At 38.7% G+C, this 27,176-nt stretch overlaps 1 protein-coding gene across 1 annotated transcript; it reads left to right on the forward strand.

Annotated features, from left to right (window-relative positions):
- The first annotated feature begins 2,288 nt into the window (after positions 1-2,288).
- RARS1 (arginyl-tRNA synthetase 1) lies at positions 2,289-25,894 on the forward strand. Its single transcript, XM_079916323.1, has 15 exons — positions 2,289-2,386; positions 3,709-3,843; positions 7,178-7,366; positions 8,293-8,401; positions 9,088-9,188; positions 9,613-9,734; positions 10,685-10,805; positions 12,471-12,600; positions 13,816-13,920; positions 16,920-17,098; positions 17,463-17,572; positions 20,114-20,219; positions 24,188-24,360; positions 24,502-24,749; positions 25,588-25,894. Exons 1-15 carry the CDS (start codon positions 2,342-2,344, stop codon positions 25,695-25,697), a joined length of 1,983 nt encoding a protein of 660 aa, XP_079772449.1. The 5' UTR covers positions 2,289-2,341; the 3' UTR covers positions 25,698-25,894.
- The last annotated feature ends 1,282 nt before the right edge of the window (positions 25,895-27,176 follow it).

The following is a 27,176-nucleotide window of genomic DNA, read 5'->3' on the forward strand; positions in this document are numbered from 1 at the left end:
GGTTTGGGACTTCCAAGGGGAGGAAGGCAATACACTTAGAGATGGAAAAGCAAGTGTTGGGTAAATAAACGGAGATAAGAGTGGACTCTGATCTCTAGGCCCTGCCAAGTTTCCCCCAGTACACCTAGCCCACATTCTTTGCAGATATCGCTGGTGATGGCTCTATTCCAGGAACAGGCCCTTTATCTAAATTCTTTAGGTCACTAAGGGCGAGGTAAAAAGAAAGACTTCCTGAGTCTTCTGTTTCATAAAAATAATCAGCCTAAAATAATCCTCACACCAAAGAGATACATTTTGAGGTGGCAGATTTTGCTTCTCTGCAACTTCAAGAATTTCCCCTGAGGGTAACCCCTTTAGCACCAAGCAAAGGAAACTTACTAAAAAGATGACCCTTTTTCCTGCTTTGTTTCAAAGGCCCAAAGGTGGACATCTATCTGTCCATTGATTTGTCCATTCACCAACTCATCCTTCCCTCCATCCATCTTTCTCTCTTAGAGAAGTAAAAACGTGTCACAGGGACATATAGTAACACTTGTGTTTGGCTTAAAAATAAAAGCAAACTTCAAAAATAAAAAAAATAGGTAAAAATGATATGAAGTATTTGACTTGACAAAGAGAACTGGCTTTGCCAATTAATCAATATGGTAAACATTTTCCATAAATTGGATGAGCTAAATTCGCCGCTTCATGGTTTTGATGAAAATACATTAACAGCACTTACAAAAGAAACAAGATGCCAGAAAATAGTTCATTACCACTATTTCAATTTGTTGCAAGAGCTTTCAGATGTCAACTTTAAAAAGCCTGTAGACTATAGTAAGAATTTTAAAAATTCATTCATGGGCCACAGAGCAAAAAAATTTAGAGACCACTGTTTGAAGCACTGGGGATCCAGGGAAGAGTGAACAAGACAGTTGACGTCCCTGTCTTCTCAGAACTTACATCCCAGATTAGCTGTTTAAAATTTTAGTTCAAATGTTACCTGCTCAGAGAGACCTTCCCTGACCCAAGTGACTCTACCACATTACCTTCCTGGCAATTAAAACTCATTGAGGGGTTTCCTTGGTGGCGCAGTGGTTAAGAATCCACCTGCCAATGCAGAGGATACGGGTTCGAGCCCTGGGCTGGGAAGATCCCACATGCCCGGGGAGCGACATGCCTAGAGCCTGTGCTCCACAAGAGAAGCCAGGACAATGAGAAACCCGAGCACTGCAATGAAGACCCAACACAGCCAAAAATTCAAAAAAAAAAAAAAAAACCCTCAAGATTGTTATTTACTTTCTTTTTTTTAAAAAAAAATTATTTATTTATGGCTGAGTTGGGTCTTTGTTGCTGCACACGGGCTTTCTCTAGTTGCAGTGCGCAGGGGCCACTCTTCGTTGCAATGCCCAGGCTTCTCACTGCAGTGACTTCTCTTGTTGCAGAGCACAGGCTCTAGGTGCGCCGGCTCAGTAGTTGTGGCTCTTGGGCTCTAGAGTGCAGGCTCAGTAGTTGTGGCGTACGAGCTTAGTTGCTCCGTGGCATGTGGGATCTTCCCAGCCCAGGGCTCGAACCTGTGTCCCCTCCATTGGTAGGCGAATTCTTTTTTTTTTTTTTTCTTTTTTTTTGCGGTACACGGGCCTCTCACTGTTGTGGCCTCTCCCGTTGCGGAACACAGGCTCCAGACGTGCAGGCTCAGCGGCCATGGCTCACGGGCCAAGTCGCTCCACTGCATGTGGGATCTTCCCGGACCGGGGCACGAATCCGTGTCCCATGCATCGGCAGGCGGACTCTCAACCACTGCACCGCCAGGGAAGCCCGGTAGGCGGATTCTTAACTGTTATTTACTTTCTTGTCTGGTATATCTATTCCCTCTAAAATGTAACGTCCATGAAAGTGAGGCCCTTGTCGGACTTGTTTCCAGCTGTGTTCCAGCGCCTGGCATAGTGCTGGCATATTAATGGACATAATAAATTCTGCTGAATAAATTAATGGATTTTGTTAGTTCTGTACCCATTTCACGGAGGGGTTAAATGAAGCCCTTGAGAGACAAAGGCTTTAGGTAAGTGCCTCTGTCCAAGTCAGTCGAGCACAGAGCAGCTGTGGTCCGATTCCCCTCAAATCCTTTGCCCTCGTCCCAACATCAGAATCTAAAGGCTGCAGCCCCCACCCCCAATCCTGGCAGAAAATTCCCGCGGGTTCTCCCCGCAGTGTCTCCTGGATTTCACCAGGGGGCAGCAGAGGCGACACCCACGAGACGGCTGGGCGGGGCCGGGAAGGGCAGAGGGAGAGGGGTTCCGCTTCCGGCGGGGCTTGCCGCTTCCGCTTCCGGCGGCTTGGTGGGTAAGCCGCTGACGAGAGGATGGACGGCTTGGTTGCTCATTGCTCCGCGCGGCTGCTGCAGCAGGTGGGACCGCGTGGGTCCGGTGGGAAGGTTTGGAAGGGAGGCGCCGGGGCCCGGCTCCTGCCCGGGCAGCAATAAGGCGACGGCAGCGAGGTGGGGACCGGCCTGCGCTGCCTCGGAAGCTAATGCCCTCCCAGAAACGCTCTCCCAGAGGTGGGAGAGGAAGAACCCGTGGTTTCCAGGCCCGGGTGACGGTGACGTTCAGCGAGGTGGAGGGTCCACCTCTCTCTGACTTCCCCAAGCCAGCGTGTCCGGGGGGTGGGGTGCTGGAGCCTGGCGTGTTGAGTACAGCCTCGAGCAGTGCTCGTCTTTTCCCGAGCACGCGCGCGCTCTCGGTGGAAGCGCGGGACCAGGCAGAGGGGCCCTGGGTCCTGTTTGCAACTCAGCCACCGTTCTCGCCGTGCTGCTGAGCAAGAGGAATCCTGAAAAGCCCGTGCAGTCGTTCATTATCAAGCAGGAGTTTGCTCTCTTTCCCTCAGTATTCGTGGGGGGAAGAACTGTCATACTTTGTCAAAAAGTGACAGTTCCCTTACCCTCTAGGCCCAGGTAGGGAGAAGTGGGAGGGGTGATGGGAATGTAGGTTACGCAGTGTCATCTCATCACGGGAACTGCTTTATGCTAAATCCCTCACAACAGTACAAGTTGGTCAGGTAGATTGGCACGTTCTTTACCGCTCTCCTCGCATGGTCTTTGTCCGTGTGGGGCTGTAAGTACCCTCTCGCTGGGTTGTGATAAGAATAATAGAGATAATTTCTGAAAAGTGTTAGCTCAGTGCCTGGAACATAAGGTATGCTCATTTATGGCAATGTTTTCGGCTGTAGTTATGTCCAGGTAGACAATCTGACAGTTAAAGTGAGGGCGTGTCTCCCTTAGTAATGCAGTTAGGTTGGAAGCTTGATTTTCTTTTGACTGGACATGTCTTTAGTTGGAGGAGAACATCTAGGCTAGGACCTACGACCCTGGAAACAAAGAGAGGAAAAAATGGGAAAATCCTTGTGTCTCAGAAAAGGCGGAAGGGGTGGCACTTGAGCCAAAAAAGAAACAAGCGATCTGAAGCTTATCCCCTTGCATGCTTAACACTCCTGTTTCTCCCCGCCAACACACGTGCTTCGTTTTTTCTTATCAAGGATAATATCCTAATGTCATCAAAAACCTCAAGGAAGAAAACTCACAGCTTATCCTAAGGAAACTCCTTCATTCCCATCACCTCTGCCACACCCAGGTGGAGAGGAGGGGAAAGGAGGAAGTAAGCCTGTGGTTCAATTTATCACGTCGTGGGAATCATCAGTTATGACGGACCGAACAAAGTGGCTTTTCTTTCCTAGGAGAAAGAGATTACGTTTCTGACTGCTGAAATTGATCGGTTGAAAAACTGCAGCTGTTCAGAAGCTTCTTCAAATTTGGAACAGTTGCGGGAAGAAAATTTAAAATTAAAGTATCGGCTGAATATCCTTCAAAAGGTGAGTACTCTAGGTTCTAGTTTCATTCTACAATTTAAATTATTGTGTCTTTTTTTAAAATCCTTGTTATCGAAGATTCTGAAAGCATGCCCTGAGGAATTTGGAAAAAGGAGTGAAGAAACCATGTCCTTTCTCCCTGCATGAGACAAGTTAGGACTCAGTTTTTGGTGCAGATAATGGAGCAATTGCTCTTGTCCTTCTAGGGCCCTTTGAAATGTTTCATCATACTAAGTGTTTGGCCAGCTTAATTTTACATAATTGCTTCTATCAAATGGAAATATTTTTAAATACACCCACAGCCCTTCTCTGCTTTAAGTTGGTTATTGTACAGTTTTACTTTCGTATTTTACAACGTCATATATATATTTTTTTCCACTTAAAATTTCAGAACATTTTTTTCCAGGAAGCTTGTGTTGTACTGGTTATTTAATGACTTCATGATCTAACGGTGTTTATAAGTTTTGTCAACATAGTGAGCTTGCTTCAGTTGGGGTTTTAATTTCTTGGCCTGCCTTTCAGGTCTGCTGATGACACATCCTAGAGGATGACCTCACTCCCATAATTGTTCTCCTGTGTGTGTACTACTTTCAGCCAGGCTGCACTGGCATTATACCTTTTTTCCAAAGCTTACCCCATTTATTCATCTTAGACTCTGCCTGCCCCACTCCCGTGAAGTCTTTTTTATTACCTACTGTGATCTCTTCCGCTTAAAATAGCTTTGAGTCTTCTAAAATCACAAAATTCCTTTTCCATGGAATTGCCCCCAAAATATCTCACCTTTCTGATTACCTCATTCATTCTGCACTTACTTCTACTCATTTCCCTATTATATTTATTTCAATTCAGAGGTATTGTTAAATGCCTAATATGTGCTAGAGTCTAGGAGGGAAGAGATACAAAAGGAAGTACAATGTATTCTAATACACATTTTCATAATGGGAACTAGCTCTAATTGTAAATAGGAGAATTCCGTCAGTGTAATGTGGAAGGCATATTGGTTCTTTCATAGATACTTTGCCCTACTGAGTAACAGCACTGAATACAAAGTACCCAACAGAGAACAGCAAGCCACAGAAGAATAAATAGTGCGGGATGCCCATTCTCCCTACCCTCTTCCTCTGGCTCACTTTGGCCACATGCTCTGAGTTAGAAACACGTGTTGGATGGTTGTCTCAGAGACATTTTTGCCCTTGTTTTCATTAACTCAACAGCCTCAACTCTTCCGTATACCCCCTCCTACTGAGCTGTCTTCCCCCCGCCCAAGATTAAGTCTTATATTTACTTAGTACTTATTAGAATTATGGGTACGTTTTTCACCAGTGACAATGTTAAGATTGGTATGTGATGGTACTCTTATTATAAAATCAGAGATTTTGAGTAATCTGCTTCTGATGCTAATTTTCTCATAAGCTCTGTGGTTTTAGGAGGTTTTGTTGTTTTTTTTTTTTTGCATAATGTGAGGTGTTTCAGAATGCTTATAGTGAGTTATAGCAAAGGTGTTTGTACCGTATGTAATATTTCTTAACCTCATGGAACTTACCATTTTGGGGGAGAAAAGACTTGCACATACGAAACAGGTTGGGGAAAAGTATTTAATTATAGTCAAATACTTAATTGCATGGTGCAGAAATCAAGTACAATGGATTCATATACATGTGTTTACATATATACACACAAAAACATACACACATCCATACATATATACTGATATTCCCAGCCTTTAAAAATAGATTGAGATTTATCTACAATTGGTTTTGGGTCTTAGGATCATATCTAAAAACTTTAGTATTGTGTCGGCCAAAAAGTTTGTTCGGGTTTTTCCATTAAGATGTTAGAAACCCGAATGAACTTTTTAGCCAACCCAGTATTTGTTATTGGAAACCTTTAGATTGTGATAAGCATATCTTCCCCTTTTTTGAGTGTGGCATCACAGGGGAGTCAATTATTGACTAACTAAAATTTTAAATCAGTATTTTAGTGAGTTTAAAGAATATAATTTCTTCCATATGGTAGAGAGGGTGATGAGGAAGCATAGAACCTGAAATGCTCCATTCCAGCAGTACTGACCATGAATCCTGACTTTGCCACTTGCCTTTGTTATCTTTGGCCAGTTACTTAATCTCTAGCCCACAAGGAAATGATGATAGTAGTCACAAACCGAATTTTTGTTATGTAGATGAAGTAAAATAATGCACATAAATAAATAAAGCACTTGACTCAGTTCTTGAGACTCAAGTTACTCAGTAGTACTCAGTTCAGTACTACTCGAATAATAGTTTTCATTGTTCTTGTCATTCATATTGCACATCATTGGCATTTTGACTGATGTAAAGTTGTGATTACTTTGTAGCAGCATTTTCATTTGTATTCCATTATGAGCGTATGTGTTCAGTCACCAGTCATCTTGACCTGCTACATGGCAGGTACAATGCTAGGTGCCAGGGATAGAGCCATAAATAGGACACTTTCTTTGCAATCAGAAGTCTGGTGATACAGACAGATAATTTGGAGAAGGTATGAAAAGTGCAATAATAGAGGTAATTAATTAATTCTACACCATCTTATGTGAATATATTCCACTTCAGAGAAAGTGAGAAATAGGAGGTAGTAGTAGTCCAACATGGGAATAGCAGTAAGACAAAACAACCTGTTATTCTGATATATTAATATTACCCAGCAGTATTTTTTATCTGTTTCATTTCATGCCTTGAAGGGGTCAACATTTTAATGGAGAGAATATATTTTTTTATTTCTTTTGTTCATAGAGCTTTCAGTTCCAGCATTTGATAAGAAGTTATTTAGGATTTATTTTGTATTATTTTCTCTGTGCTTTAAGGAAGCTGAGAAAATCCAATTAGCCCCTTACTCTCTATTGCTAATTTCTGTTCTGATAAAATAACTGTAGAGGGCTTCCCTGGTGGCGCAGTGGTTGAGAGTCCGCCTGCCGATGCAGGGGGCGCGGGTTCGTGCCCCGGTCCGGGAAGATCCCACGTGCCGCGTAGCGGCTGGGCCCGTGAGCCATGGCCGCTGAGCCTCCGCGTCCACAACGGGAGAGGCTACAACAGTGAGAGGCCCGCGTACCGCAAAATAAATAAATAAATAAATAACTGTAGAAAGAAAGTACTCAGGACGTTTTTACATGTATGTCTTAGATGCTATGGGATAGACTTGTCCTATTAATGTTTCTCAGCATATCCTAGGTATGAGAGCATTACACTATCAGTGTATATTACCTTTCAGTTCTTCTGAAGACATTTCAAGGTTTCGCAAAATATTTGGGAAAATTTTGTATGATAATTTAGAATTTATTGACATTTTCATTCTTTTCTTACAGAGTCTTCAAGCAGAAAGGAGCAAACCAACTAAAAATATGCTTAACATCAATAGTTGCCTACAAGAGGTCTTTGGTTGTGCCATTAAGGCTGCCTATCCAGATTTGGAAAATCCTCCACTGATAGTGACACCAAGTCAACAGCCCAAGTTTGGGGACTATCAGTGTAATAGTGCTATGGGTATCTCTCAGGTGATTATATTATTATAAAGCATTCTTGATGATTTGATTTTCTTAAGCATTATAATTATTACCATTTGCATAAATAATATCAAATTGTATCCTCAGTGAAAACATTTTCCACGGTTCTGGAAAATCTTGAAGAAAGGGAATATGTATGTTTTTAATTTTTAAAAACCACTAATTTGAATATTTAAATTATATATATTATATATATATATATATATATATATATATATATATATATATATTCTCAATGTTTAAGGGTAATAGTTGGTATTGTTTTGGCACTTCCCTCCTTTTGTGTCCAGGATGGCTTTGTGTTATTGTTGAGGGATTAAAAGTTAGCTGTCTAGAACCAGCATTCCCATCAAATATTTGGTGGAGATGTGTCTTTGAGGTGGGCTTGTGTATTTCATATTCAGGCAGAGGAGTTCCCTGTTTTTAAGAGCTACATTGTCTAATGTGTTAGTAGTTTATTGCCCCTGGTTTGGGACTTTTTCTTTCTTTTCATTGCTGAATAGAAAGGCTTCATCTAAAGAGACCAGATTTTTTTCTAGATAATTTTTATGTGTCTACGCTGGGGTTAAGTTTATAAGGGTGCTGTTTATTACTCAACTCTGAATATTTGCAAATTAGGAATGTGAATATCCTGGAAACGGGCATTATAACTAAAGACTTTAGAAGTCTTCATTAAAAAGTTCTAGCTAGTTTTGGCAACTCATTTTCAAATGGAGGTCCTGTGGTTTTGGCACTTTTTTATTCCTTCTGGCACTTTGATGTCTGATGCTTTAATCAATCCCTTTACAAGGTTATTGGTCTCTGCTTTTCTGCCTTTTGATGGGTCTTATGTCAAATGCATCTGATGCTTTGTCAGTTGTGCATTTCCTACTACCTTGCTGAAACCTGTTGTGTAATGAATCATTTATGTTTTATAGATGCTCAAAACCAAGGAGCAGAAAGTTAATCCAAGGGAAATTGCTGGAAACATTATCAAACACCTCCCAGACAATGAATATATTGAAAAAGTTGAAATTGCTGGTCCTGGTATGTCATAATGTTATCTTTCTTAAGTAGTTGTATTGATTGCTGAGTCCTTTAGAAATAAGAAAACTTTTTTTAGCCGTGCCACGGAGCTTGTAGGATTTTTACCAATAGTTTCCCGACCGAGGGATTGAACCCGGGCCCACAGAATTGAAAGTGCGGAGTCTCAACCACTGGCCCGCCAGGGAATTCCCAAGAAAACCATTTTAAATATAAACATAGGGTTATAACTTGTATACTGAACAAGATGATGAAAGCACCTTAGATTGAGAGTTAGGAAACTGTAGTTTTAAACTAGACTTAGCCACACTGGTCTTGGATGAGTTAACTTTTTCTCCCTCTGGCTTAGTTCTTCATCAGCAAAAAGGAGATAGACCATGGCAGGTATTCTGTACGAAAGAATCACCTATTTTCTGTTAAGAGGTAAATAAATCATTTACTGAGAGTGAAGGGGCCCTGAAGTAAGAAGCTTTCAGGAGAGTGGTGAAAGTTTGAAATAGATGCTGAAACAGGGAACTTACAGGAGTGCTCAAGCCAAGGCCCCAAGTGGTGTTGGAAGCCTGAAAAGTTTTGCCAGAACCAGACTAAGGCTCTGGAACCAGCATAAGTGAAATTGAGAAAGGCTTTGGGGGTGAGCAATCCTCAAGTTTGGAGGCTGTCTGATTTTTTTTCTCTTCTCTATTCTTTAGGTTTTATTAATGTCCACTTAAGAAAGGGCTTTGTATCACAACAGTTGACCAACCTCTTGGTGAATGGTGTTAAACTACCTGCCATTGGAGAAAACAAAAAGGTATATGTACAATTTTTGATTGATATAATAATACATTAGAATTGTGTTAGTTATAACTAGGAATGGCTTTTACTTCTACTGAGATTTAATCATTAATATTTTGAGATTATGAACACAGCTGTGAAGTAACTTTTCCCCTGGGTCTTGATTGCTATGTGATTTTTCCTTTCATTCCATAAAGCATTTGAGGTAGCCAACCGATATTTATGAGTTATCTCTGAAATAGAGAATAGAATTTGTTTAAACAAATTTGATTATTTTTCAGTTAATAATGGACAGGTTTCATCAGAAAACCTAACACAATTGAATTACAATGCAAGCTACTGTTTAAGTCTTAAGTTTATTATTAAATGTTATTAATGAATATGTTAGCAGAATAAAATGTTTATACCCCTTTAAAAAAAATCTTTATTATTTATCCTAGGTTGTAGTTGACTTTTCCTCTCCCAACATAGCTAAAGAGATGCATGTAGGCCATCTCAGGTCGACGATCATAGGAGAGAGCATGTGCCGCCTCTTTGAGTTTGCAGGATATAACGTGCTGCGGTACGTACTCTTGGCTTTCTTTGGAGATTTCTATAGACAAGGGAAAATGTCACTTGAGAAAGAATCTTTGACTAAATCAGTGATTCATCAGTGTGGTTCTGCTTCATAATCACCCATTAGGCTTTTAAATTATGTCCTCGGCCCCTCCTCTGGACTAACAGCTTTTAAGACTTGGGGTAGGGGGCGGAACCAAGGAAAAAGCTCCCCCATTTATTCCACAAATATTTCTTGATTGCCTCGTGTATACTAGGGGTATATAGTCTAGTGGGAGAGGTAAGCAAGAAACAGATGGTGCTGGGCCTTGTAGGCCATGGTAGGAAATTGGGATTTTATTAAGTGCAGTGAGAAGTTATTGGAAAGTCTTAAGTTAGTAGGGCATGTAATCTAATTAGAGATTACTCTGGTTCCTGTGAAGAAGCTAGGCAACTAAGGGAGAACTATAGTAATGAATTAGAAGGCTGTTTTAATAATCCAGTTAAGAGATGGTCTGGTGGTTTGAGATTAGATGAAAGCCGTGAGGAATGAGAAGTGGTTGGATTGACATATTTTGAAAAATTTTGTCCATTGACATTTGGGAACCACTAATTACACTAAGATAATTAGTTGAAAAGTTAAATTTTCATAAAATTGTGGTAATGACCAACATTGGCCCAGCTGCCATTGACCCAGTTAACTACACAATAAACAGATCACAGTCCACTGATAGGAAATTCATTCAGCAAATCCTAGAGGCCTGCTGTTTGCAGCCTCCATTCCTGGGTATGCGATGCTAAACATAACAGACCTGGTCTTTGCCTCTCAGACCAGTTGAGGAAACACCTCCATAAAAATATATTACTAAATGTGATGTACTGGCACTTAATGTTAGTGGTTCCTAATGGAATATAATTCCTCTAATTTAACCATGTTTATCATTTTAAAGTGATTTTATGTTCTGTTTTTGGTATTAGATTAAACCATGTAGGAGATTGGGGAACCCAGTTTGGCATGCTCATTGCTCACCTGCAAGACAGATTTCCGGATTACCTAACAGTTTCACCTCCCATTGGGGATCTTCAGGCTTTTTATAAGGTTTGATTTCATTTATTGTTCTATTATTTGTGTGTTTATCATTTATCACAATTATTTGTTTTCCTTAGAGAGTTTAAAATGGTATTTGAAGCTACTATAACAGTTGCTGAACTCTGTTCCTTAACACATCATGCTTGCTTTTTTTATTGGTGTATGTTAAAAATTTAATTCTACTACATTACCCATTCTTAAGTGAATTTAGGAGTTTGTTAGTCAAAATACATTTTAATATTTAAAAATTTCTGATGCTGTAGTTTTCATCTTCATTTTATATATTTTGAAAGCGTTGTTAAGTATCTATAAACAGTTTTTTAAAGACAATTTACCATAAACCATAATTTTAAATCAGTTAGTGTGACTCCTTTACTTATCCGTATACAAACATTCAAACATGTATTATATCATTTGTGGTTATAATATCATTTTTATATTCTGCCTGTTAAACATTTTATCAAACTCTTTCATGTTACTTTATAACAGCACATTATTTTGGATTTGTGGACCAAAGTTTATTTCACTCCCTATTGTTGGATTTTCTTCCCCCATTTGGGGGGAGCTCAAACTTCATACTGTAGGTCTTTTTCCTTTTTAAAATTGTTTCCTTATGATAGACAGTATCCCAAGAATAGGATTACTGCATTAAAAAGTAAACATTTTTGGGTCTTTTGGTTGGTTGTTATTGGGTTTTTTGAAGTTATTTTTGTATTTTGATATGTATTTTCTAATGAAAAAATTGAAAATAAATTGTTTACTGGTGGGTGAAATAACTTACAGTCTCTTGGGATTCTGTGCACTGAATATAATGAGGCAAATCTATTAATGCAATAAAATTTTTTAATACATTGCTAAATTTTAAAACCAAGGTAAAAGAAAAGCCATATATTTCCAGTTTTTTTTAAACACATAGATCTGTAATTATAAAGAAATGTCTAGAATTTCCATCAAAATGTTATTGCTGGTGAGTTTGGGATGGGATTAACAATATATATATATTTTTTTTAGTAAGCATGTGTTGCTTTCAAAATAGATATAAAAACAATGAAAGCAATTTTATTTTTAATTACAAAAAAAATTGCTCATCCAGAATGGAAAATAGAGCCCAGAAAATTCCTCCTCATCTGTTAGCTATTCATTATTACTCTCCTGGAACGTAGCATTGGTGTGAATTGGAAAAGTAGAGGTAGCACTGTGGTGAGAATTTTATATTTTTATTTATTTATTTTGCGGTACGCAGGCCTCTCAGTGCTGTGGCCTCTCCCATTGCGGAGCACAGGCTCCGGACGCGCAGGCTCAGCAGCCATGGCTCACGGGCCCAGCCGCTCCGCGGCATGTGGGATCCTCCCAGACCGGGGCACGAACCCGTGTCCCCTGCATCGGCAGGCGGACTCTCAACCACTGCACCACCAGGGAAGCCCAAGAATTTTATATTTTTAAGAAAAATTATTTCAGAGGCAATAATAGGGTTTTATTGGCACATTCATTTGTAACAATACTCTTTGTTGAGATAGAGCACTTGCTCTGGTGTTCTCAATTTTTACTTCCTCACTCTGGTCTATTTGTGGGGTTTGTCTAGGTCTTTTTGAGAAATGTACAAATTTTTTATCTAGAAATATGGGGGTCACTCTTTACAAACCTTACCTTTTTTTTTTTTTTTTTTAAACACAGGAATCCAAGAAGAGATTTGATACCGAGGAGGAATTTAAGAAGAGAGCATACCAGTGTGTTGTTTTGCTCCAGAGTAAAAATCCAGACATCATAAAAGCTTGGAAGCTTATCTGTGATGTCTCCCGCCAAGGTGAGTTTCTGGGCTTTGTTCATTCATCTAACAGATACTATTGCATACAGTTTCTTGAGTATTCAAAATTGACCTTGAATGACATGTTAAATTTTCAAGGACTAGCAAATTATTTTTCTTAAGTATTTTCTGAAGTTGAAACTGCAAAGAAAGTTTATAAAGACAGGCAGGTGCAAAATTTAACTTCCTCAGAAGTCAGGAAAAATTAGTTAGGAAAGAAAGTAGAAGAGAAAAAGATGCTATTCACAGTAGCATCCAAAGCTATAAAAATAGTTAGGAATAAGTCTATCCAAGAATGCGTAGGGCTAAAATGAAGGGAAATACACAAAAGGATGGAATAGAATGTTTGGACAGAGTGTCATGCAGAATCCCCTAGTTCTCCACATTCATTTGTGGTTTTAAGACAATTTTAACATAATCTGAAAGGTCACTTTGAGGAATAAATGAACAAGAATAGCCAGTAGATCTTTGGAAAAGGCTGAGGGCTGTTTTGCCACACTAGGCAGTAAAATGTGTTGTGCTACTGTAGGTTATCTTGTGTCACTAATGCGTGGCTAGAGAAACAGATAAATGATACAAATTAGAAAAAAACTATATAAGAAAATTCAGTAAACAGTTGAACTCCAAATAGGAAAGGCTTTTCTTTTTTTCTTCTCATTTACATTTTCTAAGAGTAAATTTTTTATTTTTTTTATTTTTTTTTTATTTTTTTTTGCGTTACGTGGGCCTCTCACTGTTGTGGCCTCTCCCGTTGCGGAGCACAGGCTCCGGACGCACAGGCTCAGCAGCCATGGCTCACGGGCCCAGCCACTCCGCGGCATGTGGGATCTTCCCGGACCGGGGCACGAACCCGTGTCCCCTGCATCGGCAGGCGGACTCTCAACCACTGCGCCACCAGGGAAGCCCCCTAAGAGTAAATTTTTTAAAAATTACAGTAGGTATTTGTTCCTTGCAGGAACAAAATAAATGTAGACAGGAAAAAAGGAAATACATTATCTGTATTCCTCCCCACTATTAATAATTTTGATATGTATCTTGCTATATTCTTTCCAGATTTTCAAAGTGGCAGTATGTATGTAATGCTCTGTTTCATACATTTTCATGTAATTAATTCCCTTCCAAATGCTTCAATTAAATAATTTCTTTTAAAGTAAGATGCATGTTTCCTATTTGTTTAAATTATACATTTTCTTTATTTGGTAACTTTTTCCCTAGAGTTTAATAAAATCTATGAGGCGTTGGACATCTCTTTAATAGAGAGGGGAGAATCCTTCTATCAAGATATGATGAATGATATTGTGAAGGAGTTTGAAGATAGAGGTGAGTTGTTTTTTTTTTTTTAACTTTATTATACAAATTTTCAAACATAGGCAAAAGCGGAGGGAATATTCTAGTAATCCCCAACTCCATGCACTTGTTACCCAACTTAATTATGAATGCAGGCCGATCTTACTATGTCAGTACCTTCCTATATACACTGCTTATATCATATAATTTCATGTATAACTGCTTTGGTTTGTCTCTGAAACAACAGGCCCTTCATCCCACCCCAAAACCACAATACCATTATTATTCCATGACAGTTAATAATTCCTTAATATTAAATAGTGAGTCAGGAGTTCAAATTTCCCAAGTTGATTCATAATCTTTTTTAATCATGAGTATTTTTTTTCAGTGTCTGCACATTTGTTTGCTATAAATTCTGTAGGTCATGGGTTTCTCTCCATTAGCCCCATCCTTTTTTCTCATTTATTTGAAGAAACTAGGCTGTTTGTCTTACAGAGATTCCCATATAATGTTATGTAACAATTCCTCTATCTGTATTTTCTAAAGAGGTTTGATTAAATTCTGGTTTGTGTTTTTATTTTCTTTCCTTTTTTGTTTTGTCTTGTTTAATTTGCAAGAATGCCAATTTTTGGTTGGCTCTCTTACTATGATGTTAAGATGAATTAGTGGGTTTAGGTGTTGTCAGCCTGATCTATCCTTTAATTTCCCCATTAGACTTTCCCCTAGAGGTTTTAGCAGCTGTTGATTGTCATGACTTTGTTCCATTATTTCATTAGAGATTGGAAAACGGTGGCATTCTGTCATTCCTTTGTTACCTGGAATTCTCATGTGCAGAACTTTGTCACATAATCATTTTGATTATCCTGAGGTACAATTCATAGAAGACAAACAGTATAAATTCTTGGTCCTTTATTTTTCTTTCTTTATCAATTTTCAGAATAATAAATTAATTTCTTAATATCTTCCAGATGTGACAACTGGATTGTTTTTAGCATTATTGTAAGGTTTAATATCTTTTATGTTTTTCAACCATTTGCCTTAGATCTGGATTCAACCAATCTGATATCTGCAAGGAAACTTGGTTCCTTGAATGACAAATGGTATTTGTTAGTCACGTTCTGGAGCCTAGGGACCATACTTTTAAGATAATGAATTTTAAAAAAATTTTTTAATTGAGATATAGTTGATTTACAATGTTGTGTTAATTTCTGCTGTACAGCAAAGTGATTCAGTTATATATATATGTGTGTGTGTGTATGTATGTGTAAATACATATTTTTCGTATTCTTTTCCATTATGGTTTATCACAGGATGTTGACTATAGTTCCCTGTGCTGTGCAGTAGGACCTTGTTTACCCATTCTATATGTAATAGTTTGTATCTGCTAACCCCACACTCCCACTCCCTCCCTCCCCCCACCTTGGCAACCACAAGTCTGTTCTCTGTGAGTCTGTTTTTGTCCTGTAGATAGGTTCATTTGTGTCATATTTTAGATTCCACATGTAAGTGATATCATATGGTATTTGTCTTTCTCTGTCTGACTTACTTCACTTAGTATGATAATCTCTAGGTCCATCCATGTTGCTGCAAATGGCATTATTTCATTCTTTCTTATGGGTGAGTAATATTCCATTGTGTATATGTACCACATCTTCTCCATCCGTTCATCTGTTGATGGACATTTAGGTTGTTTCCATGTCTTGGCTATTACAAATAGTGCTGCTGTGAAGATAGGGGTGCGTGCACCTTTTCAAATTATAGTTTTGTCCAGATATATGCCCAGGAGTGAGATTGCTGGATCATATGGCAACTCTAGTTTTAGGTTATTGGGGAACCTCCATACTGTTTTCCATAGTGGCTGCACCAATTTACATTCCCACCAGCAGTGTAAGAAGGTTCCCTTTTCTCTACCCTCTCTAGCATATTTTATTTGTACACTTACGATAATGAAATTTTAATAATGAGAAAAGCACAGAGAAGTTAGTAACTTCCCAGAGTTACATAGCTAATAAGTAATAAGTCTGAGATTCAAACCTGGGCAGTCTGGCTTCAGAGTTTGTTTTTTGTTTTGTTTTGTTTTTTCCGGTATGCGGGCCTCTCACTGTTGTGGCCTCTCCCGTTGCGGAGCACAGGCTCCGGACGCGCAGGCTCAGCGGCCATGGCTCACGGGCCCAGCTGCTCCGCGGCATGTGGGATCCTCCCAGACTGGGGCACGAACCCGTGTCCCCTGTATCGGCAGGCGGACTCTCAACCACTGCGCCACCAGGGAAGCCCCAGAGTTTGTTTTTAACCAGCATTTTATAGTGCCTTCACCTTACCAAGCATCCGTTTCCTAAAGTGTAAAAAAAAACAGTAATAACAATATTTACTGCAGAGAGTTATTGTGAAGGTTGAATTTAAGGCTTAATATAGTATTTAGCACATAGTAGCATGCACTCAAAGATTGCTGTTTTTACTGTCATGTACTCTCCTGTCCTTTCTTGCATCCAAGAATTTTGTCTTTTTCATTATGAGTGTATGAACATGATTTTATTTTTACTTTTCACTAACCATTCTAAATGCTAAATCCTGCCATGTTTGTTTCCTGAACTCTGTTGCAGTTTTAACTTTAAAACTGTAAATGAATGAATACATTTTAAGAGGTAACGATAAAAATTGCATCCTCCTCCCAAAGGAAGGCTATGACTCCAGCTTGAAAACAAAGCACAGATTTCCGTGTTCTGTGTCTGCTGAGCAGGTGGGCTCCAGTGGGATGCTCTATGAAGAGTTTGGGCTCCAGTGGGATGCTCTATGAAGAGTGTAGTGTTAGTCCAGAAAACTGCCAGGATATCTCACCTGTGCCCTGAACACACCCTGGGTGCCCAGACAACCTTGACAATAGCCATTTTCCAAGGCTCATACTAGGTCACATTGAGGGAAAAAATCCTGTGATTTTTTTTTTGAGCTCTCTAATAAATATCCTATAATGGCTAAGCATTTATAGTCCTTTAAGATTCTTTTAACATTATTAATAAAGTTTTTTTTTCTTCTAGGATTTGTGCAAGTGGATGATGGCAGAAAGATTGTGTTTGTTCCAGGATGTTCCATACCATTAACCATAGTAAAATCAGATGGAGGTTATACCTATGATACATCTGACCTGGCTGCTATTAAACAAAGACTGTTTGAGGAAAAAGCAGATATGATCATCTATGTGGTAGACAGTGGACAAGTAAGTGAGTTTGAAGATTTGTATATGTTTAGATTGTCCAGTTGGTGAGGCATTTGGCTCTATAAGACCCTATAAATTTCCCTACAAAAATTCAGAAAAGTAATGTAATATAAGGAAAAGAACAGGGTTTGGATTTGGCCAAACTTGTACACTTCTCAGCTTTCCCGCTTGTCTCTGTAAACTGAAAGGGTGTTCCTTTTCTCATGTATAAGGAATAAAGAAGAGCTTTTACAACTTTACTTGCCTTACAAGATGTGTGAGTGATTTGAATTTTACAAATTTTTATTCCTAAGCAGAAGAGCTTTCAGTCATTTTTTTAATTAGAAAGTTTAGCAAGTAACTTTCTCTTTCTATTTCTTTGTAGTCTTTACACTTCCAGACAATATTTGGTGGTGCTCAAATGATTGGTTGGTATGACCCTGCAGTAACTCGAGTGTCTCATGCTGGATTTGGTGTGGTACTGGGGGAAGACAAGTAAGTCTGGAAAATCTGAAGGTGGAAATGACACACCTGACCCCCAGATTTCTTTGAAAGAGGCTATATTTCATTTGATACCATAGTCTATGTATGCTGTAGTGGTGTACGCAGCTGAGATGTTTTGTACCTATGTCTTATCACTGCCAGAGAATGTAACCTTTTAGGGAGAATTCAGAGAAATTTTTAACATCTTACATTTAATATTGTCTTAGGATCACTTAACTAATCACCATATCATTTTAGATTTGGTGACATGACCTAAATACTACCATCACGTAAAAGTGGGTGATGTTTCTAAAAACTGCATAAGCTAGCTCAAGATGCTTAACAAGCCAGTGTACAAAATCCCTAATTAAGCATGTAAAAGGCAGGCTAGGGGTGTCAGGGTATTTATTTTAGATACAAGATTATATGGAGACCAAATACCTTAGATCAGACATTTAATTGTAACATATGACTCTTCTGTATAGCTGCGCTTTTTTGTTAATTAGAAGACACTGGGTCCTTACCGTGAGCCATGGCCGCTCCGTGGCATGTGGGATCTTCCCGGACCGGGGCACGAACCCGCATCCCCTGCATCGGCAGGCAGACTCTCAACCACTGCGCCACGAGGGAAGCCCCTATTGTTTTTTTTGACTAACATTTAGATGATTATTCCTACAGTTAGGAGAAAATTAACACATTTACCTTTTATGTCTGATATTTATCACCAATATTTATATATTGGCATTTAATTTATCATGTAATGGCTAAGGAATTTTTTACTTCTTTTTTTGGTGGTTGTTTTATATTTCTGCATTCGGTATCATGTAATTATGGTGTCCTACACCATAAAAAAGAAAAATAATATCAGTGATAGTTAGCCAGTAGCAGCCTACCGTATTTTAAACAGTGACATTAAAATGCTCAGATTCTGCCATCTATTTTTTAGTGAATTTTTCTGTTTTAAGGCTTTTTACAATAAATAACTTATCATTTTATTTGATCATCTTCCTGTTTATTGAGCACCTCATTGGCTGGGTGCTCCACAGTGTGTACATGAAGATAACATAAAACATGGCCTCCTTCCTGAAGAAGAAGCCTGTCATCTAAAGCAGAGCAGTTCCCTGTGGAGCCTGTTAAAATATACATGCCAGGCCCTACCAGGAGAGTTACTGACTTATTAGGTCTACAGTGGGTATTAGGCATCTGTTTTTGAAAGCTCTTTTGGTAGTCAGGTATGCATCCCTCTTATTAGAACCACTGGTCAGAGGAGTAGACCAACACAAAAAGCAAAAATTCAAGGCAGGCGCAGGTAGGGAATAATGGGAAAGACCAGTTATTGCAAAGTGGAGACATTAAGGAAGGCTTTCTTACATTCTGGCTAGGCTTTATGATGGATATCATTTCATCACACAGAAGGTCTGGAAGTTGTTGGAACACTCAAGGAGGGGAGGGGATGGTATAAGGAAAGCTATGGAAGTATTTAATGTATTTTTGGAATAATAAAGGAGTTTTAATTCTATAATGAAGGGCAAGATGATCCTTTTTAAGGCAGCTCTGAACATATAACTTTAACAGGAAGTATCACAATTACTTTGGCAGACTTTGTGTTAGATAGAAAAACATGCTTCCTTTGTACCATTATTGGGATTGAAGGATTTTTTTAACTTAAAAAAAACAGGAAGAAAAAGACGGACATCATATACTTGGATGTCTTGCAAACTTCTTTTTAATAGGTAAAATCCAATTTTCATGAAATACTTTTTTTTTTTTTTTTTTTTGCGGTATGCGGGCCTCTCACTGTTATGGCCTCTCCCGCTGCGGAGCACAGGCTCCAGACGCGCAGGCTCAGCGGCCATGGCTCACGGGCCCAGCCGCTCTGCGGTATGTGGGATCCTCCCGGACCGGGGCACAAACCCATGTCCTCTGCATCGGCAGGCGGACTCTCAACCACTGCACCACCAGGGAAGCCCCTCACGAAATGCTTTTTAATAGTGCAGTTACTCAGGGCAGTGCTTATCAGTACTTTTGCCCCATCCACAGAGATTCTGATTTCAGTGAGTATGAATGGGGCCCTGGCATCCAGTTCTAAAGTTCTCAGGCTGATTCCGATATGCTTCTAGGGTTGGTTACCACTGGACAGGTGGAATTACTATTCAGAGAAATGCAAGTAAGATTCCAGTTAAGAATTTGCTTATTTCCCAAGCAGTTCTAGAAGCAAAAGTGTAGTTAATTAATAATTTTCTAAGAAGGTAAAACAACTGAGCCAAACTTTGTGTTCAGAAAAATGAACAAATTAACGGATGTCTTCTTTTTTTCCGTTTTAACGAATGTATTAAAGGTGAACATGTAGAGAATGCTATTAGGGGTCTAAAGCATAGAATGCTTGGAGTTGAGGGTTAATAGATGAAAGACACTTGACTGTATCTACTTTCTTTTGGCATCCTCCCTGGTTGTCAGCTGAATAAGGCAGTGTCAAACCTTAATTTTCAAAGATTTCTAAGTTGGAAGGTCTGCTTCAAAATCTGTTTAACTGGGACATTTAAATTTTATTAGGAAGAAGTTTAAAACACGATCAGGTGAAACGGTGCGCCTCATAGACCTTCTGGAAGAAGGACTAAAACGCTCCATGGACAAATTGAAGGAAAAAGAAAGAGACAAGGTAATCCAAAGACTTATGTGTGTATTGTGTAGCATGCATGGTGTTGTGGTTTTTTATTTTTGTCTTTATTGAGAGAACTGGGAAGGATTATAAGGAGTCAGTCCACTTTTGACAGGCTTATAGTACTCAGATTTTATTGCACAGTTTGTTTCTTGAATTGTTGAGTATTTATTGTGAAAATACAGTTCTTGGCTATTACAAAAGGCCATGGCCTTTTTCGCCTTTGTTAATGTGGCATAGAATATCTGCTTCTTATTGGCAGTTCACCTGTCACTGCTTTGAACCAGTGATGGGAGAATATTGAAGATTGAGACGGTCTGAGTGAAGAGCCTACATTAGAGTGTACGTCTGCTGAGCTCCTTTGTCTGGGAGCATTTGTCGAATGATCATAGCAGGAAACACCTACCACTCTCGGCCACTGACGAGCCATCAGAGTAGGAAACATGATGGGCTTTCATAGCAGCCTTAGAAAGGACTGAGGTTGGATCTGTGTGGAATTTGGAGGAACTGCATCAAAATGGAAAAAAAGCATCAAAAAAAATTTAAGATGGGAATAACAGAGGTCAAGGATTGAGATTCAAAGAGTCTTAGGTCTTTTACTCTCCTGCAAGTCAAGTGGTATTTTGGAATGAACATAATTACTATAAACAGAAGAGTAAAATGACAGAAAGAGACACAGAATAGGAAGAAATGTAGACATCAAAGAGCCAAACAAAAAAAAGGTTCTTTGAGGACACACTGTCTTGTTTGGTTTGGGTAGATCACTGATAATCCAGAGAGCATGAAGGCAGGCTGTAAGGCTACATTCTTCCCATCTGTTCCCTTTCCACTGTTAGCAAAATGAAATGTAAAATACTTTTTTTCTCTATTTCCAGTAGGTGGTTGTCAGGTATACCCAGTTGGTATCTCCAGAATGGTTTTGCCTTTTAGTTCTGGCCTAGGCACAAGTGGCACAATCAGATGAAAAATGGAAAATTTAGTCACCTAATCAATTTGTTTAGTCTGCATGATAACAAAAACTGCTTTGACTCTTTTATTTATTTGGCCATTTCAGCTAGTATCTTTTGATTTGCATACAGTAAAATGTAAAGCTTGACGAATTTTTACACACACATATGTATAGACATGATAACACCAACCAATCAAGTTATATTTCCATCACCCCAAAAAGTTTCTTGTCACCATAGATCACTTTTGTTTGAGGACTTTAATGAAATCATAACGTGTGTTCTGTTTTCCAGGTGTATCAGTAGTTCATTTCTTTTTATTGCTAGATAATAGTATGTATGTATTTATGACTGCATTGGGTCTTCATTGCTGCTCTCGGGCTTTCTCTAGTTGTGGCGAGCGTGAGCTACTCTTTGTTGAGGTGTGCAGTGGCTTCTCTTGTTGTGGAGCATGGGCTCTAGGCGCACAGGCTTCAGTAGTTGTGGCACACGGGCTCAGTAGTTGTGGCTCACAGGCCCTAGAGCACAGGCTCAGTGGTTGTGGTGCACGAGTTTAGTTGCTCCGCGGCATGTGGGATCTTCCCAGACCAGGGCTTGAACCCGTGTCCCCTGCATTTGTGGGTGGATTCTTAACCACTGTGCCACCAGGGAAGTCCCTAGCTAATAGTATTATGTTTCTTCTGTTGATGGACATTAGGGTTGTTTCTGTTTGTTGACTATTACAAATAAATTAATTTCAGCATTGCTGTTCAAGCCACTCTATGGGTACATGCACTTTTTCTCTTGGATGTATATCTAGGAATGGCATTGATGGGTTGTAGGGTGGGCTTATGCTTAACTTTATTAAAAATTGTGCCAAGGACAGAGTTGTAACCATTGTACACTCTCACCACTAGTATGTGATTGTTCCAGTTGCCCCATATCTTCCACTATAACTTTTTGTGAGTCTTTTATTTTAGCTTTTCTGGTGAATGTGTATTAGCATCTCACTATGGTTAAAATTTGCATTTCTCTGATGAGTAATTTATGTTGACTGTTGCTTATTGGCCATCTGGGTGTCTTTTGTGAAGGGTCTGTTCAAGTCTTTTGTACAGTGTTTGTTTTAGACCATCTATTCATTTATATTTATCCACATATTTACCCTTTCCTGTGAACTTTATTCCTCCCTGCAGTTTTTTTTATTGCCTAGGTTTGGTTTGGAGAGGGAGTTAGGGAGTTTCCTTCTTTCCTTTGTACTTACCTTGCTTGGGAGTTGCTGAGCTTCCTGTGGGTTGGGTTCCTCATCAGTTTAGGAAAATTCTCAGCCATATTTCTTCAAATATTGCATCTTTGCCCCATTCTATTCTGGAATTCTAAGTACATATATTATATTAGAACTTTTGACGGTCTCCCAAAGTGTCTTTCACTTTTTTTTCCACTTTTCTTCTCTCCGTGCTTTATTTTGAATATTTATCTACTTCAGATATTTTGCTGTTCTGTATTCCAAGTGTCTGTTGAAATTTTGCTTTTCATACAGTCTTGTCTCATTATTTGAATACCTTAATCATAGTTTTCTTTTTAGCTTTTCATTTTGAAATTTTTTTTTAGCTTTTCATTTTGAAATAATTTCAGACATAACAAAAATTGTAAAATAGTTAGAATTCCCATATTAGCTTCCCCAAACATTAACATCTTACAGCCGTAGTATGATTTCCCATATTAGCTTCCCCAAAGAATTCCCATATTAGCTTCCCCAAACATTAACATCTTACAGCCGTAGTATGATTATCAAAATCAGGAAATTAACATTGCTGCAATACAATTCACTAATCTGCGGACCTTAGTCAAGTTTTACCATTTGTCTTACAGACGTCCTTTTTCTAGTCCAAGATCACATGTTGCATTTAGTTTTCATGTCTCCTTATTCTTTTTTAATCTGGGCAGTTCCTTGCTCTTTCTTTGACTTTCATGATCTTGACACTTACGAAGGGTCAGGTTTTTTGTGGAATGTCCCTCAGCTGGATTTATCTGGTATTTCCTCATGATTAAATTCCAGTTATGCAGTCTTGGGAAGATAGGAGTTCTTCTCACTTTTTTATTTCAGGAGGCACATGATGTTGATATTTCTCATGATTGTTAATATTAATTTTGATCACTTTGTTAAGGTGATACTATCAGTTTCTCCACTGTAAAGTTACTATTTTTCTTCTTTGTAGCTAATAAGTATTCTTTAAACAATTCCAGACTTTAAAGTTGCTGTTGACTTGTTTTTGTTGTTTCTGTTGTCTTGTTTCTCCCTCCCCCTACCTCACCTCTTGGTTTTTAGTCATTTCATCTGACATTGTGGATGAAAAATTATAACGGTTCTAGATAATATCATTCATCCTAGTTAGGTTTTCTGGCCGACAGATAGCATGCCAGCTGGTTGTCTTAATGGTGTCCTTGTGTTGATGCTCTCTGGTGACTTCAAACGATTGTTTCATATAACTTATTCAGCTTTTAAGTAGTTGATTTTGCTGGAAGGGTTAGTCTACTTCAAGCTACTGCATCATGTCCAGAACAGAAATCCTTACTTACTTACTTGTGACCTAATAATGCTTCAGAATGTATGACCAAATTTAGCAAAACAATATTAGATCTCCAGTTCTTGACACCTATTTTAATTTCAGTTAATTACCTGACCCTAATTTTTGTTTTTATTTTACTGTACTTGTTTCCTGTAAGCTACCTCAGAATCTTTGATGGAATGAAGCGGATATAAACTAATAATTGGTGCTTTCCGTTTCTCACTTACTGAGTAACGTATTCAAGCGGACACTTCATAATTTACAAATCAAGTTTCTCATGGAAACATTCTTCGTTATGCAGAGCTGATGAATTGTATTTTCATTGTTCTCTTCTTTGTAGATTGGTCCATGTTTTCCTACCTCAGTGTTGATATTTATTAAAGTTTACTGATTAAAAAGCACCATTAGATGCTCCTTACGCCCATCTTTTGTCTGTGAGACAGGATTATGAAGTATTTTTTTCTTTTTCCAAAAGGTCTTAACCACAGAGGAATTGAAGGCTGCTCAGACATCTGTTGCTTATGGCTGTATCAAATATGCTGATCTTTCCCATAACCGGTTGAATGACTATATCTTCTCCTTTGACAAAATGCTGGATGACAGAGGAAATACAGCGGCTTACTTGTTGTATGCCTTCACTAGAATCAGGTAATTGTGGGTACAACATTGTTTTATTTTGAATCAAATGATGATCATTTCTAGTTTATATCAGTCACTTCTTACTACATGTTTCAATGGAAAAGAATGTACTTAACAAAGGGGAATGATGGCTGTTACCTGATTTTTCAGGTCAATTGCGCGTCTGGCCAGTATTGATGAAGAAATGCTCCAGAAAGCTGCTCGAGAGACCAAGATCATTTTGGACCATGAGAAGGAATGGAAACTAGGCCGGTGCATTTTGCGGTTCCCTGAGGTTCTGCAGAAGATTTTAGATGACTTATTTCTCCACACTCTCTGTGATTATATCTATGAGCTGGCAACTACTTTCACAGAATTCTATGATAGCTGCTATTGTGTGGAGAAAGATCGACAAACTGGTGAGTGGTTCATCCAATAGTCATTTTGGGGATTGGGCACCAACAAGGCATTTATTTGAGTTGGATGTAGGTGGTTTTCAATTTATTTTATTTATGGAAACCACCTCCCCCCCATTTTTCCCCCAGTTACACATTAATCCATATCATATACACAAGACAAAATTGAGCTAGCTCTAATAAAAGCATAAACGGAATTCTTCCCATTCCCAAACTGACTAGTTTCCCCACCCTCAGGCACATGGGATGGAACCATAAGACTCTAAAGAAAAACAATTAGAAGGCCACTAGGAATAGGATATTTCCAACAAAAGCAGTGTGACTGAGGGTCCCAGAATGAATCTTTGTGGTTCTTGATAACGAAAACTACCCTTGGGGGAAAAAAATACCTTTTGTAGGCTTTTTGCTCTACCCTGTTAAAGAGTTAATGAAGTAGACTGAATTAATGTGTTACATGGCAAGTAGGCATTTCTGAGAGTCATGCCTGAGAACTAAAACTTCATTAGGAAAAAAATCTCACCATTATGGTGTTAAAGTTTATAGTTAATTCAGACCATGAGGCCTAGGAAAGAACTCTAAAAAGAAAGATAAAATACAATCTAATCAATGCAGGCCTTGTATCTCTTTTATTTATCATCAGTTGAAAACAGATTTCTTGAACAGAACACTTACATTTCTTAGATTGTTTCCCCTTATAGTTTAAGGTAAAGGTGATTCTAATTAAAGCCCCAAAACATCTATGGGTTGGGCTATTCACTTCTCAGTAAAATCCAGAAGTAACATAGATTCTTTAATAGTGATTTGTAAAAAGAAAATTTACTGTCTTTTTCTATGTTCTCAGGAGAAGTATTGAAGGTGAACATGTGGCGTATGCTGCTATGTGAAGCAGTAGCTGCTGTCATGGCCAAGGGGTTTGATATCCTGGGAATAAAGCCTGTCCAAAGAATGTAATCCTCCTTAGGTTTGAACACTGTGTGTTTTTACCAAAGTGGCCATTAGCATTGTTTGCTTTTTCACAATCATCAATCATGTGGATACAAAAACAAGTAAAAGAAATTTGTCAGCTATCTACAGAACATGTGGTTCTTTATCTCTCACAACTAGGCTTCTGAAAAGAAAAATACTTCCACTAATTTTAATTAAATAAGGAATCCCATTTATTGAGCCCTACTATAGTCCCCAAGAACACAACCTTCATTACCATTTATTCTGAAGAAACAAATGCTTAATAAACATGAGTGGTATTGCACCATGCTGTTTCCAAGGGTCTCCAAGCTCAAAGGAGCCTTAGGTATGATCTTAATGAGTTATGACAATAACTACCATTTACGACTGGTATGCACAGAGCCCATGTCCACAGAATAAAGGATAAATTGAGAATAAATATCTAACTAAAGCGAATAGCAATGAGAAGACAAATTATTAAAAAGAAGCCAAGTAGAAGTTCTGGAGTTGAAAAGTATAACTGAAATGAAAGATTTGCTAGAGGGGCCCAACAGCAGATTTGAGCAGATAGATGAAAGAACTTAATAGATAGGCCAAATTGAAATTATACAGTCTGAGAAAGAATTATATTAATGCTTAGAATGAAATTTTAAAAAAATGAACAGAGCCTAAGAGATGACCTACAGGACACCATCAAAAGTACCAACATATGTATAATGGGAGTCCCAGATGAGAGGAGAGAAAGAAGCGTAAAATATTTGAAGAAATAATAGCTAAAAATTTCTCAGATTTGATGAAAAACGTTAATCTAAAAAAAAAAAACAAAAAAACGTTAATCTACATATAGAAAGAAGCTTAATAAACTCCAAATGGGATAAACTCAGAGATCCTTTTTGAAATATGTAAACTGTTGAAAGACAGACAAATTGGAAATCTTGAAAGCAAGAGAGAAGCTACTCAAATCACATGCAAGGGATCCTCAATAGCAGCAGTCCCCAATTTCAGCAACAATTTTTCCACAGACGGGGGGTGGAGGGTAATGGTTCAGGCGGTAATGCAAGCGATGGGGAGCAATAGGTGAAGCTTTGCTCGCTTGCCAGCTGCTCACCTGCCGTGTGGCCCGGTTCCTAACGTTCAGTTATTTCGCCTTCATCAGTTGTCTTTGTCACTGAGAGAACCGCTAAGGAATGAAAGAGTTTAAACCCTTTACTTCGGACCACACTCAGCCTGTCTGCATCCCTCTGATTCAACCACCAAGGGAGGAGGGAGGCATCCTGGGGCTGCTGCTCCCCACTGACACCCACCCTGTCTAGCATGCTTTTGGTCTCCAGGATTTTACCAGGTTTGTTCTTTTTAATTCTCAACATTTGGGGTAGAGGTGGATGGTATGAAGCCCCAATTTCCCATTGTGTTTGTAGACAGTTTCAACTGAAGCAATCAGAAACTAGGACTAAAACTTCCTATAAATGAGAAAATTCCCCCAAA

The sequence above is a fragment of the Stenella coeruleoalba genome (genome assembly GCF_951394435.1).
Source record: "Stenella coeruleoalba genome assembly, chromosome: 3".
In the NCBI taxonomy this organism is placed as follows: domain Eukaryota; kingdom Metazoa; phylum Chordata; class Mammalia; order Artiodactyla; family Delphinidae; genus Stenella; species Stenella coeruleoalba.